A 13,341-nucleotide genomic window follows, 5' to 3' on the forward strand; every position below is an offset into this window, starting at 1 on the left:
ATTAATCTGGACCGTACAATAAATATTCTATTGACTTTTGCCCCATATGACAAATAAAGCAGATAAGATTTAATTTTCTGGCCTATAAGATGGCATGCTTGTCCTCGTTAACGCATCCTTGTGTTAGAATAATCACTTATTCTCCGTTTCAAAGCAATAATTTTGGGTTAACACATAATAATAAACTAGTGTTATATTACCCTGACATTTATGAACTAAAAATATGAACGCCAGGCACGTATTCAGGTTCACTGGTAATGTGTAAATTAGTAAAGGCTGCTCTGAAGAGGAAATTGTTCATTTGAAATCTTTTACCATTTGACATCTTTGAATTTCAGCCAAGAGCTTAAAGTACATATTGAGAATATAAGTATTGCAGTTTACCTAATAAAAGGGATTATAAATATTCTCCCTTATAAAAAGGCAGTAATTGCAGTTTTCCATGACCCTGAATTGAACTAAGAGAATCATAAATAAAGCTAATGAGAGCTACTCAAAGATATTTTGCCTCGTCTCACATAAAAGGACACAAAGAAGAAGACTCCTCTAAAATGAAGGGAGCTTTTTATCACTCTGCAGCTTCATGCTTTTCAAATAACCCAGGGTTGTATTCCTAACATAAAGATCTACAGAGAGAAAACAGAGCAACTCTTTGAACTGCATTTTCAGATTGCAGTTGCACAAGAACTGGTCCAAAACTAATCTGGAAACTGAAAGATTATATAGATCCGGGTGTCCAGATGCTGTCCTGCATGGTTTAGATGTTGGCCTGGTCGCACCTGAATCTGGTCTAATTTTTAGACTTTGGTAAACAGCTGAAGGTAATTCAGCTATTCACACCAAAAAAGTAGGTTATTGTTACGATGAAAAGTTCATTAAAAAATAGAGCCCCACTGGATTTTAAGTAGTTTGGAGATGTTAAATCTATTTATTTGATTATTTTCATTACATTTTCTGTGAAATGTTAATAAATAAGTGTCGCTACTCTAGGTCATGGGAACCATACTTTCATTTGGTACTTTTCTATATTTACTTCTATATTTTAGCTCTTTTTCTAAATAATGAGCTGAACTTTCTCTTTTTTTTCCAGTCACTTTCTGTAGTTTAAGTATTTGGATTCTATATCTGGAGGCAGGACCAAGTACTTATTTATTTTTTCTGTCTCCCCCTGTGAAAGGCTGGGCTTTAATTACCTGAAGAAGTGTTTTATTATATGCATCTAATTTGAGTTGCATGCATGAGCCCGTTTCATCTGACAAAACTCTGGCATCTTTAAAACCATCAAGTCTGGTCAGACTTACCAAACATTTATTTCTTTTGTAACTTCCCCTTTTCCAAGCTCACCTGAGTTACAGCTTTAAGATTTATTACCTTTTATTAGTTTTTCAATCTAGTTACATGAAGATTTTGCCTACTGACATTCTCATAAAAGCAGAGAGATGAATGAATGAAGGCTGTTTTGCCCCCGAGAAAGAACACACTCGATGGATGGGTAATTATTGTTTTCTTTATCTACTTTGGTGAAGTAGAAAGGTTAAGGTAATAAATATTGACAATGTTGTGATAATGATACACCAGGAGGATATTTTTCAACCATCATCACTAGAAAATGTGGTTGGGATTGTTACACGTCTGTTTGAGCTATTTTTCTGCTGTTGATTCCAAGAAATACATACTAAATATCAATGCATTTTAAAATATGATTTAATATAATGATTACTTTCTTTTAATTGTACAGCTGGTCTTCTTAAGCAAGGAGCTATTTCAATAATGGCTGGGTTTTATTTTAGGAAAAGTATTTGTATTTATAAGGATCTGACAAAAAAAGACCAACATTTTTTATTGATATTACAATTAATACAGTAGATATTTTTAGTCTACATTAGCCCAAACCCTGTCATACTCAGCTATTCTTTATAGCAAACTTAACATTTAGTAAACTGCTTTTTAACGGTTCCCGCAGTGTCAATAAATACCAATCGATTTTTTTGTTTTGTTTTACATTTTCTGTCTTTTTAGGGTATCTAACCTCCACAATGTTTCATAACATTCTTTCTGGCATTTTACAATTCCACAAAAATGACATAAATAAACAAAACTGAGATCGCAAGTTGAACTCCGCTCAGCTCCTGCTGCAACAGACAAATACAAACACACACACACACTTCCCTCTGGAATATTCCTATGCTGTGACAGGACAAACTGGTATGATGAGAAAAGGCTCCAGTTGAGAAACCTAAAATATGGCAGTAATGCCATATTCTGGGGACGAGGGACGGGGGTCCTGCACATACTGAGAGGCTAATTATGCATGTTTCTAGGGCCCAGCAGGCGAATCTGGAGGCAGATAGGAGGGGGATCATTACCAGTGAAAATGGGAACTATGGGGGGTAGAACTCCCAGCTAAGAGATCCTGGGAAGAGGAGGAGAGGCCCGGGGTAGAGGCAGAACAAAGCCAAAGTGGTAGAGCAGAGGAATTAAATGTAAATAATAGCTGCGGTAGATTGTGAATTTGAGTGTTAGTCCTGTTGAGGTTGAGTGCCTGCAGAGACTTTTTACTCAACAATAGACTCACATATCACAAAGCAAGCAGACCCTCTTGGCCTGAATGCAGCTGATGTATGAGCTGCATAAGCTAAGTCCAAGAGAGAAAGAGTGAAATATAAAGACATGGAGAAATGGGAAAAAAAAAGAAAGACATTTATTAAGATGATGAAAGAATCTTGGAGGGTGATGATATGTTAAAACTTTTTTCTTCATGTTTGATTCTAAATGGAGAGCCATATGCAAAATATTAAAAGCCATATTCAGTCCGAGTACCCAAAGGGTAAACCTGAGTAGAATGCAATCAACAATAATGAAGGTGCACTGAAGAGAAAGAGAGATGGCAGAGTGAGATTAAACCTGGAGAAATTAAATAAAGAAGAACATGAACAAAGAGCAACATACAAAAGAGAAGAAAAAAGAATCAGGTTGACGATTGTAAGTAAGCATTAACCAAAGCAATAATGACTAAACTGCGATTTATCTTTAGGTCACAGAAAATACTAACTTACTAATTATGAATTCTCTTTTAGACAAAAAAGCAATGCAAAACAAAAACAACACACTCGCTGAACCCAAACACACCCAGCAGCCAATTATTGATATCACTGTAAAACCGTCAGCGAGTCCAGGACAGTTTTTGCAGGATTTGAACAGTCAGAAAATGAGCCAGAACTCAAACATCCATGTAATTGGCAAACGCAATCATCCCTGTAAAAACCGCGCAGATTTCCATAAACAGAAATCCTGCTACCTTCAGCGGTCCTGTCAAGCGTGGGCATAATTTCTGCGGCACGTGTGACCTCACCAACCGACAGACAGCGATCATGCAAATGCACCATCAAACCTGAGTTGTATCAGCTTTAAAACCTAAATTGTACAAAAATACATAAAAACTAAGAAAGGGGAGCTGAAAAGGAACCATTTCCAACATCTTTTACAGCCAACAGAAGAGCAGGGGTGATCTTTAACTACATAAGAAACTCCTATGTAGTAAAAAAAAGTTTTTTTTAAAGAACATATAAAATAAAATCTTCTGCAAAGATCCATTTGCCACTTATTTGACAGACTTTTGATTGCACTTGTTAAATTTAAAGAGACTAAAGCTATAAAACATACTCGATGCAAAATCTTTGTATTAAAAGAAGAGATAAAAGCCTTTCAAACAGATGTAGTACGAAATACTCCATATTATACAGACAAGCTTTGCCTGCAGGAACCTGCTGATGCCTTATGGAGCAGCGATTGAGACTAAATATTTCTGCTACCCAATTATCAGAAAACTACATATGAACAGCAATGTTCTGACTGCAAAATGATACAGCTCTTGATACAATAATTGCCATGCCTGGTAAAGAGGTTTTCAAAGGCCTTTCAGATAGATTGTTGTTATGGAAACTTCAAGATGCCAATCTTTGTCTCTGCTCTCTCCTCTGTTGGATGGCAAAATAAACTGAAGTCTTCCCTTATTAGTCATGAGCCAGTTTTAGGTTTTCTTTTAACTTTTTTAATTATTGCCCCGCCTGCAGATACTGACTCAGGTGAGTAGCTGTTATCTTATAATTATTTCCTGACTTGTGAAGATCAGGAATTTTCCATAGGAAGATTTTATATTTTAACTCCAGGGAAATAGAGGGTCACAGATGACTAATTAACAGTTTTAAGATACTCTGATCACTTAAAAAAAAAAACATTAATTGAAAAACATTTAATAAAAAACAGTGATAAATTTGTTAAAAATTCAGGTATTTAAACCTGAATGAACGTACTCAACATGTTACATTTTCAAACATAGTTCAGATTGAGATTATGCTACTGCAACAATGCATTTATTTAAAGTCTTCACACATTTTTACGAGGTAATAACTATGGAGAGTTGTAGCTTTCTCCTTCCTGATCTGACAAGCACATCTTTGTAGTAACTAATCCTCCACAAGAGACGCCTCAAGTATTTTAAAGCATCTTTTTGAATTTGCAATGCAAGGCAATATTTTTTATAAGCAACAACAGCAGCAACAATGACTCACATATCCTAACAGTGACATTAGTGGCCTTGATAAAATACTTGTAAAGTTGTTACTTCCAACCATATTCAGAAGCTTTTTGGATGAGAGGTGAACCAAGAGAGGAAGCCCAGTTGCAAGTGAACAACAATAAGGTGATAAACAACTATTGCTGGTATTTTTACTCTCTCAGCCCCTTTGACTGTAAACTCTGACCTCTTAATGTCTCAGATTAATCTAATGTTGAATCATCTTCATAGCCTTACAGGGCTTGCATTAAAAATATGTTAAAGCCAACATAATAAATAAGTGGAACAAAAGTGCTTTACCATTTTAGTGTTCAAATCTAGGAATAATTGTGCTTTTTTTTTTGCACATCTCTAAGAGTCAATAGGAGAACAAACCCACATCCATAATGGTGTTTTAAATACACTTTCCTACTGCTATTACCCTTCATCAACCCTTCATCTTCCTCACCTCATTAATGCTCTACTGTGTTCTGTCGTTTGTCGCTTTTCCTTTTTAGGAGACGGGATTGTTAATGGCTTTGGCTTCTGAAAATGCCACACTACACAGCACAAAAGGGAGCAGCGGTAATGTGTCTGTGCCACATTTACCAAACTTACAAAACAAGAATATAAATCTCTCTCAGTTTCCATTGACACCTGCACACTGAAAATGTTCCTTGCTTTTCTCTCTCTGCCCATCGATCCACCGAAGAACAATGAGTGGACAGCTATTAGAAGTCTTCAGAGCATTTTCTATTGCAAAGAAACTATTCCCTCTGGGATGTGATCCACATGATGCATCAGCAAGGGACGCAATCTAGAAAACAATAAAGCCAAATGTTTCATTTTATCCTTACCGGGGATTCTCACAGGTCTCAAACATTTTCCCCACGTGCCTTTCTGGAGTTGTTCGGGAAATATTTCCTCTTTTAACCAGTTTCCTTTGTAGAAATCCCAATTCGATTCACTGTCTTTTAACATATAACGATGCAACACTTTCAGCTCTCCAGATGAACACTTCTGTGAGTTTGATGTAAGCTTTTAGCTACATAGAACTGCCTTCTCACATGGATAAAAAAAGGCTTAATCCATTCAAAAAGAATATTTAACCCAAAATAAGAGTTTCACTATTAACGCAGGACAATCTACAAAAATGTTTGCGTGTGAGCTAATTTCCACAAACTTGTTTACATCAATAATCAGGAATTCATAGCGCTTGAACATTACTTATATTAAAAACATAACACAAACTACACATGCATATTTGGGAAACTAGATTTCAAGAGATATAATTTTAAATATATATTTGAATTTGACTTCTAAAACTTTAATAAAACACAGAGGATTAATTATTAGTTCTATGGATTTGTAAAGCTTTTACCCTGTTTTATTTGCACTGATAAATCCATCGTTGTCTCTTTTGATGAACACATTTAGTGTTGATGACTTAAAAGAAAATCATGCAATAGTGACAATATTGGCAAATATTAAAATGATGATATAAGATAAGAACATGGGTATTTGGGGTGGTAGGGCTAAAAACTTTGAAAAATACAACAAATCTCTACAGGTTCCAACAACATAATTATCATGCTTCCAAAATATGTCATCTCATAACAATTTAAACTAGCTCACATTTGTTATTTTTTATGAGATACATTTGCTTAAAAAGTCTGAACATTGGCATGGTGTATTGCGGTATTTAGCATACTTCTTACACCATCACACAGCGTTTCCAATCTGAAAGCGTTATAACTAATTTCCTCCCTCATACACTCGGTGCTCAGTCCTGCATGCAGAGCTCACAGTGGAGACAACGCGACTTAATCGTGTCGTTTTTGTGGCTAAATCATGAGCCTTCAAGCTCTTCAAATATGTCCAAGTGATTTCCTGTTTTTAAGAAGTTAATTTAATGCCTCCACTGACTGTCATTCAGGAATGCACATGGTAATTTTTCATAATAGAAAATATCATTTATGTTTTGCATTAAAGTAGAGGGTACCATGTATTTTTAGCATCCATTTGAAATTAAAAATAAAATTGTGTTGCAGGCTAAACACAATTAATTTAAACTCAATGAGAGCTCTGATTGAAATATTATGTATGAGATGCAATTTGGACAAAAAAAAAACAAACAACTATAACACCCCACTATACAGTTAGTGGAAATTAGGTTTTGTAGAAAAAAGTCCAACAGTGAAATTAGTTGAAAATGACTCATGCATGATGACTTACATGCTTCCTGTAGCTGAGCTGCTGTCCGTGGGCAGAGAGCCATTGGAGCGCTCCATCTGAGCCAACCTGAGGAAAAAAAAAAAAAAAAAAACCAAACCACAGTTAAAAACCAAAGCATTCAAAGGCTGTTAGCACATCATTAAAATACAGAACATCACTGTCGACAAACGAGGACATCAAGACCTCAGTGGGACACCGGTTAAAATGTAAAACGTGCAGTCGAGTCAGCGGGAACACAACCCGACAAAGAAATATAAAAAGATTATCTCAGCTTGTGCATGCACATTATATGTGTATGGTTCCATGTATGGAGTCACAAATGGTGAGCAGCATGTGTGGATGATTATGCATGGCAGACACGTGGCTGTGGGGAGGGAAGATGAATTTGGTAAAAACATTTATGTTTTCATCGTCGTAAATCCACTCAAAAGCAGTTATGCTAATGAAGTCAATTCACGGAGCTTGCATGCAACAGAACTCTACAAAACAGAGAGATCAGGGGTAAAGTAATTCATGTATTATCCTTAGTGATTAAAATAAATTGTGAAAGAATATGCATAGGAGGGATAAATCTCAGATCTTACCAGTGTGTTCAAGCTAGCGTAGCAGTGTAACAGCAGTGACTATATGTCATTTGAATTTATCATTCCCAGGGCTCAAATGTGTCTTTGTTAATGGCAGTTCAGCCAACGAAGGTTAATGGTGTGTAGCCAATTAAAGGTTTCAGACCAGATAAAGCACTGCTGCATCAGATGACTCTTCATGATTAAAGTTCTGCCTGTAAGAGTTTTATTTTAACACAAATAATCCTTGTCCACTTCGGGGGTTAACACATTTGGACAGATAAGAAACTCATCTAACTTATCTGAGGGGTCATGGTTTACCGATTTAACTTTTCAATATATTTAACTTACAGATAACGCAGTGTCCAGGAAGCTGAACATTAGTTTGGCTACAACGCTGATAGTGACACAATGCATGTCTGTGTGTGTGTGTGTGTGTGTGTGTGTGTGTGTGTGTGTGTGTGTGTGTGTGCGTGTGTGTGTGTGTGTGTGTGTGTGCGTGTGTGTGTGTGTGTGTGTGTACGCGCCCGAGCTTCTTTGAAGCTGGCATCTGAAGGCTGCTCTGATCACAGCAGAAAAAACTGAATGCCATCAGTCAAAGACACGGATTAAGTTAGAGGACGGCACACGACAGATTTTGGAAATAATTTGACATTTGAAAAGATGCAAACAAAAGGAGACGAAAGGATTGTTGATGTCTGTTTGGATAAATCATGAAGACCCCAACAAAAAATTCCACCAGAATGTATTTTTCAGTGTAACCAAGATTAATTTATATAATTTATCAAATCATACTGTTTTTATATTATAAACATCTTTAAAAATGCACAACAGTCCACATGATGAAAAAAAGAGTAATCTAAAGGCTAAATTGGATATGAATTTGTTTGAAAACAACTAATAATGAATCCAGCAAATGTATTATTCTAAAATAATAGCAATAATTATGTTTTATGGAACAATGGCTCCACAAGGCTAAGGTGTGATTAGCTGCTCTTTGATGGAAAACTGAAGTGTTTTTGTTTGCGTAAACCAGAATTCAAAGACAATTTTAGTCCATACATCAAAGCAAAAAGCTAATTTTTTATCTCCAGATTAGAAGCAATTAACTTGGCTTTGTTGTCTCTGCTCACTAAATTCACGAGTTTCAAAACAAAAACATCCTTTTTTAATTTGTGCTGCCAAGCTTTCCATTTTCCTTGTTGAGCCCCGAGATTGGTTTAGATAAAATCTGAAGGCAAATAAGTAGCTAAATTGTATTCCAAAATCTTTCATTTGTATTTCACTTTTATTGAAGCACAAAAATATAAATATGTTTCTCCACCATGTCTTTTTTCTTGCCATTTTTCCATAATTACCAGATTTCTGGACTACGCAACATATTATTTTCCTACCAACAGATACTTGAGCTCTACAGCTGCCTACAGTAATCAGGAGTCTTTTGGCTGAATTTTATGTATGCTTTCCTTGCCCAGTCTGTGAGTTTAGGTGATAATTACGTATGAAAACTGCCGGTGCAACCAAAAAGGGACAAGTATCTTTCATAGATAACTGAAGAAAACATCACATTTCAACAGTTTCAGGTGCAACATTAATGGTTAATAGGAGTGGGTGGATGCAAGATTTGGGCAGCTTGTCAAAAAATTGCAAAAAAAAACAAAAAAACAACCTAATTTCCAAAAGGCAAAAAATTAAATATGAACGCCTTCAATATTTCAGTGAGGATGATTCATAAAGCTTAGAATTTCACATCTTTTGCCTCTTCCTAACTATGACTGCCACTGCCCTAACAACTTATTTAAAGACCAAAACCTTTTTTTTTTTGAGTTCGAAATTCTTTTGATGTGTCAAGCAGTCCCCGTTTTCTTCTCTTGTGCCTTAAAGTTGTGCAAAAACCTCGTCGCTGTTCCTTCCTAATATATTCAGAATGTTTTATCTCTAAATTTGAGCCACTCTGTGATTAGTTTATCATCTATTGGCCTTTTCCACAGCATTACAAATTGTGTGAATATTTGCATGGTCCCCCTGTGCCACTGGAATTGATGAGATGTTTGACAGGAGATTGCAGAGCGTACCTGCTGGCATACTGCTCTATCCTGGAGTGGGTGTCGTCGTGAGAGAGCTGAGGTGTCTGGGACAGCCTGGAAAATGAATGGAGTAATGGAGATGGATGAGATTCGGCGCGCTCACACGGCCTCGTTAAAACAGAAAATCACGAGCACATGCACACACACTCGTTCACGCACTCACAACCTAATGGCCCCACACAGCTTCACCTAGAAACAAATCAGATGATCCTACAGAGAGAGAAATATGAGAGCGGGATGATCTACGGAGCGTTTGGATGCTTTCTGACAGGCTGGCGGGGATGAGACACTGTATTCTAGGTGGTTGCTTTAACGAGAAGAGGAAGGTGAGAAAACGGCCAAAGTTTTGTTTTTTTTTTCGTCCCCCTGTTTTCGGTCGGATGTTCAACCAGTGGATCAGGCAGAAAAGCAGGCGGTCAAGCAACATGCAGTCAAAACTTAGGTGATGTGAGGATTTCGGAGGTGGTGGGAGATGAGGTGCTGAGTGAGGAGTGAAAGGAGCAAAGGGAGGTGTTGTTTTAAAGGCATTCCAGTCTGGAGACGGGGTGTAGTTACTGGTGGCTCATACTCACTCATACTGCTCCGGACACATGCTGATGAGAGTGACGGGACTGTAAGAGAAACCGAGGGAATGAGGGAGAGGGAGTAAAGGCACCACAAAACAGTTTTAGGGTCAAAATCACTCAGTGTGTCTGAGAAAGAAAACACAGCAGATTGAGGAAGAAGAGAAGGAGGAGGGGGGAAAAAACAACACCTCTCGATATGCGTGCATCCAGTTGCTGAGCAGCTGGGCTCAGCATATGGGGAAGAGATGTTATGCAATCAAGAATATATGTACACACCGCAAAAAACACTTCAAACTATCATATGAGAAAAGATGTCAATAAAAAACATTTGAGTTTTTTTGCACATTATTGCAAATGTGCAAAAATCCAGAATAACAACAAAATGTCCATTTCAAAAACTCGGGTGAGAATCGAGAGGCCACAAGGTGCAAGACGGCTCTTTTTCATCTGAGAACGAGTGTCTATTACTCAAAAATCTAAATGATCAATGGATCGAACAAGAATAAGAACATCATCTAAGAATTAGCCGATGTAAAAAGCCCTACATTTGTCTAGAAATTTAGATTATTAGCTTTAAGATCATGAAATAAAATGAAATGTGTGGAAACTCAACTTTTTTCCAAACTCAATTTTATACTTAAAAAAGTAAAAAAAAAAAAAAAATCACAAAACGAAATTACATATTTCTCCAGGCTGCATTCACGTGTGTTCCAACAAACATTGCAATAATCATCAAAAATATAAGTCAATAAACAACTGCATTTAATAAAGCATTTGAGAAAATAACGTAAAAAAAGTCGTGTTGCAATAGTTTATACATCACATTGTTGACATGGCGTAAGATCAAGATGTTCTTCACATTTCTTCAAAGGCAAGAATGTTTGTGTAAAAACAGAAAAAAAAAACCTGCCTTCAGACATTCACCTTTCCAGTCTCTTAACTTCTTCTACTTTAATACAGAGATATAAACTCAGGTTTAAAATTTTTTTTCAATAAAACATGTTTTGCTCTCCCAGAGGAAGCCAACTGGTGGTTTATTTTATTTTATTTTTAGTGTTTTTCCCACTACAGGAGAACAAGCAGTGCTCAGTGAAAATGAGCAGCGATTTGTTTATTTGCAAGTTGAATTCAGGATAGCAGAAGATATCAGAGTAGAAAGCAGAGAAATGGGAGCGAGGAAAAGATTGAGATTGGAAGAAGGCAGCTTCTGCTCTGAAAGAACAGAAGCTGTGTGCTCATGTTGCCTTTTAAGACGAGGACATCAAGTTGGCCTTTTGAAAGTATGAGCACTTTGACAGGAACAATTTGCTTTCACTTGAAGTTGCCTGAAGTGCTTTATGTGGCATCTTTATTCACTTTTACATGGAAGAAAAGGTTCACAATGAAGGCAGGAGTTTTTGAATCTGCCAACCATCTGGACAGAACAGGCTTACAGTCAAACAGATGAATGAATATAATCAGAAAGAGGGACACCAAGATTTTTATTCTAGATCAAAAAGGCTTTGTTTAGTAAGAAACTTTAAGTCAACATTTTAAAGAAGAGTGTGTGGATAATAACTCCAACACCTTGGAAGCACTTAGGAAGCTCTTTGGTTGTCATTTTCCTCCAGCTACTTTTGAAAAACCATAGAAATGCTGACTGGGAAACAAGTAAAAAACTGCTAAAAGAGCCCATGTCTCTTTTCATCACCTTATGTATTTGTCATATCTGCACAGCATGTGCTTTCCTGTTTTGTCTCAGGGTTTTCTTTTTTCCTTCAAGGTGAATGCCCTGAACAGCTTCTAAAAATCAATTTGGTCCATCATGCTGTGGTAGTCATTTTGTCACTGTTAGCACAGGTTGTTTTTTTTTTTCCTGCGTTTCCTCTCCCTCATTTTTTGTCAGCGGTAAAAAAAAAAAAACATATGTGCATGCTGACACCTCAACCTGTCGGATTCAGAAAGACAGCTAAAGGGCTGGAACGAAAATCCAGCAAATATATGAACCAGTCGCTTCCTGACAGATGCATCTTTAAATGAATTCCTCTTAAGAGGGAACTAAAAGCAATGCAAGCAAATAACAGCAAATATAATGAGAGAATTTAAATGTAATATCCCTACTTATTATTTTTGCTGAGCCATGTTTGCTAGTGCTAACTTATTGAAAGCAACAAATTCTGGAAGTGACAAAAAGGAAATTAAATTAAAGTCAGATAACCTGAGAAGATGAACAACAAAATATCCACTTACCTGAATATCAAAAAGAGCGTCTGTTGCGAGACAGATTAATAATCTGCTAAAGGTTCTCATAGGGTTTAAATGTTTATGTATTTTCAAGCAAAATTAAGAATAAAATGTACTGTTTAACTCAAGTTATGTTGTAGAAATTATCAAACCGATTTTAAAATTAAATATGTAATGAAATAACTACTTTCTGTGCAGCAGTAGTGCAACTCTTGAGAACATTAATACTTTCAACCAGCATCTTATAAATTAATCTCCAAACCCATCAACGCCTTTGCAAAAGTCTGAATCATGTCACAAAGGGTGAATAGTAAAAACGTTTAAAAAAAAAAAACAGCTTGGTTCTTTCAAATTATCAAATATAGCTGTGACAAATCCAAAATCCCATCTGGTGTGACAGGAAGCAAAAAAACAGTAGAGGTGAGAGTAGGTGGTGTTTTGCTCTCTCTCAGGAAGAAAAAAAGAGTGGGTGGAATAAAAAAACAGAGAAAATAAAGAAGAGAGAGGCTAGGAGTTTTAGGGAGGGTAATTATTCAAAACCTAATCTTGTTTTCTCTTCTGACTCTACATCAACACAAACATTTGAAAATTATTGTAACTCTTGTCACAATGCAAAGAATATAGACAAATTTAGAGTTTAGAGTAACCGAAACTACCAAGCCTGTTTTTATTGAAACAATCTAGTTTAGCTTACAGCAATAACAGTAAAGGACTACAATTTCAAAAGTAGGATTACATACAGTGAGGTTATTTCCTTTTCAGACAGTCTAAATATAAGATTACTGTGTTCACAGTCTTGATAGTGCAGTGTTCACTTGAGACCAAATGTAGTGAAAGAAACTGTAAAATGATCAATAACTCCACTCTCCACTACCTTCAGCTGCTTTTTTAAAAAAAAGATCCCTTTCAAAAATATGTTTTCCCCTTTAAGGACATTTATCAAGGAGAAAGCTCTGCAGGAGTCATTTCTCAGCGCTGAGGGTTAGGAAGTGAACCCAGTAAGGTGGGAGGTGGAGGAGGACGACGAATAAGGACGGCAAGTGCAATCCATCTAAGTGGTAACTGTGGGCAACTTTAAGTTATGAGGCCGCTTTTGTACATCTACATGTGAG

General features: G+C 36.5%; 1 protein-coding gene across 12 annotated transcripts in view; it reads right to left on the reverse strand.

Moving 5' to 3' along the window:
- utrn (utrophin) overlaps nucleotides 1-13,341 on the reverse strand; it is a 184,102-nt gene that overhangs the window by 12,581 nt on the left and 158,180 nt on the right. For 9 of the 12 annotated variants that reach the window (XM_008397714.2, XM_008397715.2, XM_008397707.2 and 6 more), the window contains 3 exons: nucleotides 10,013-10,051; nucleotides 9,429-9,494; nucleotides 6,791-6,856 (listed from right to left, as the gene is read on the reverse strand). In XM_008397714.2, the coding sequence (XP_008395936.1) occupies nucleotides 6,791-6,856; nucleotides 9,429-9,494; nucleotides 10,013-10,051 (171 nt within the window). The remainder of the gene's footprint in view (nucleotides 1-6,790; nucleotides 6,857-9,428; nucleotides 9,495-10,012; nucleotides 10,052-13,341) is intronic. The other 3 variants (XM_008397710.2, XM_008397709.2, XM_008397711.2) reach the window with 2 other exon arrangements.

The sequence above is a fragment of the Poecilia reticulata genome, linkage group LG21 (assembly GCF_000633615.1).
Source record: "Poecilia reticulata strain Guanapo linkage group LG21, Guppy_female_1.0+MT, whole genome shotgun sequence".
In the NCBI taxonomy this organism is placed as follows: domain Eukaryota; kingdom Metazoa; phylum Chordata; class Actinopteri; order Cyprinodontiformes; family Poeciliidae; genus Poecilia; species Poecilia reticulata.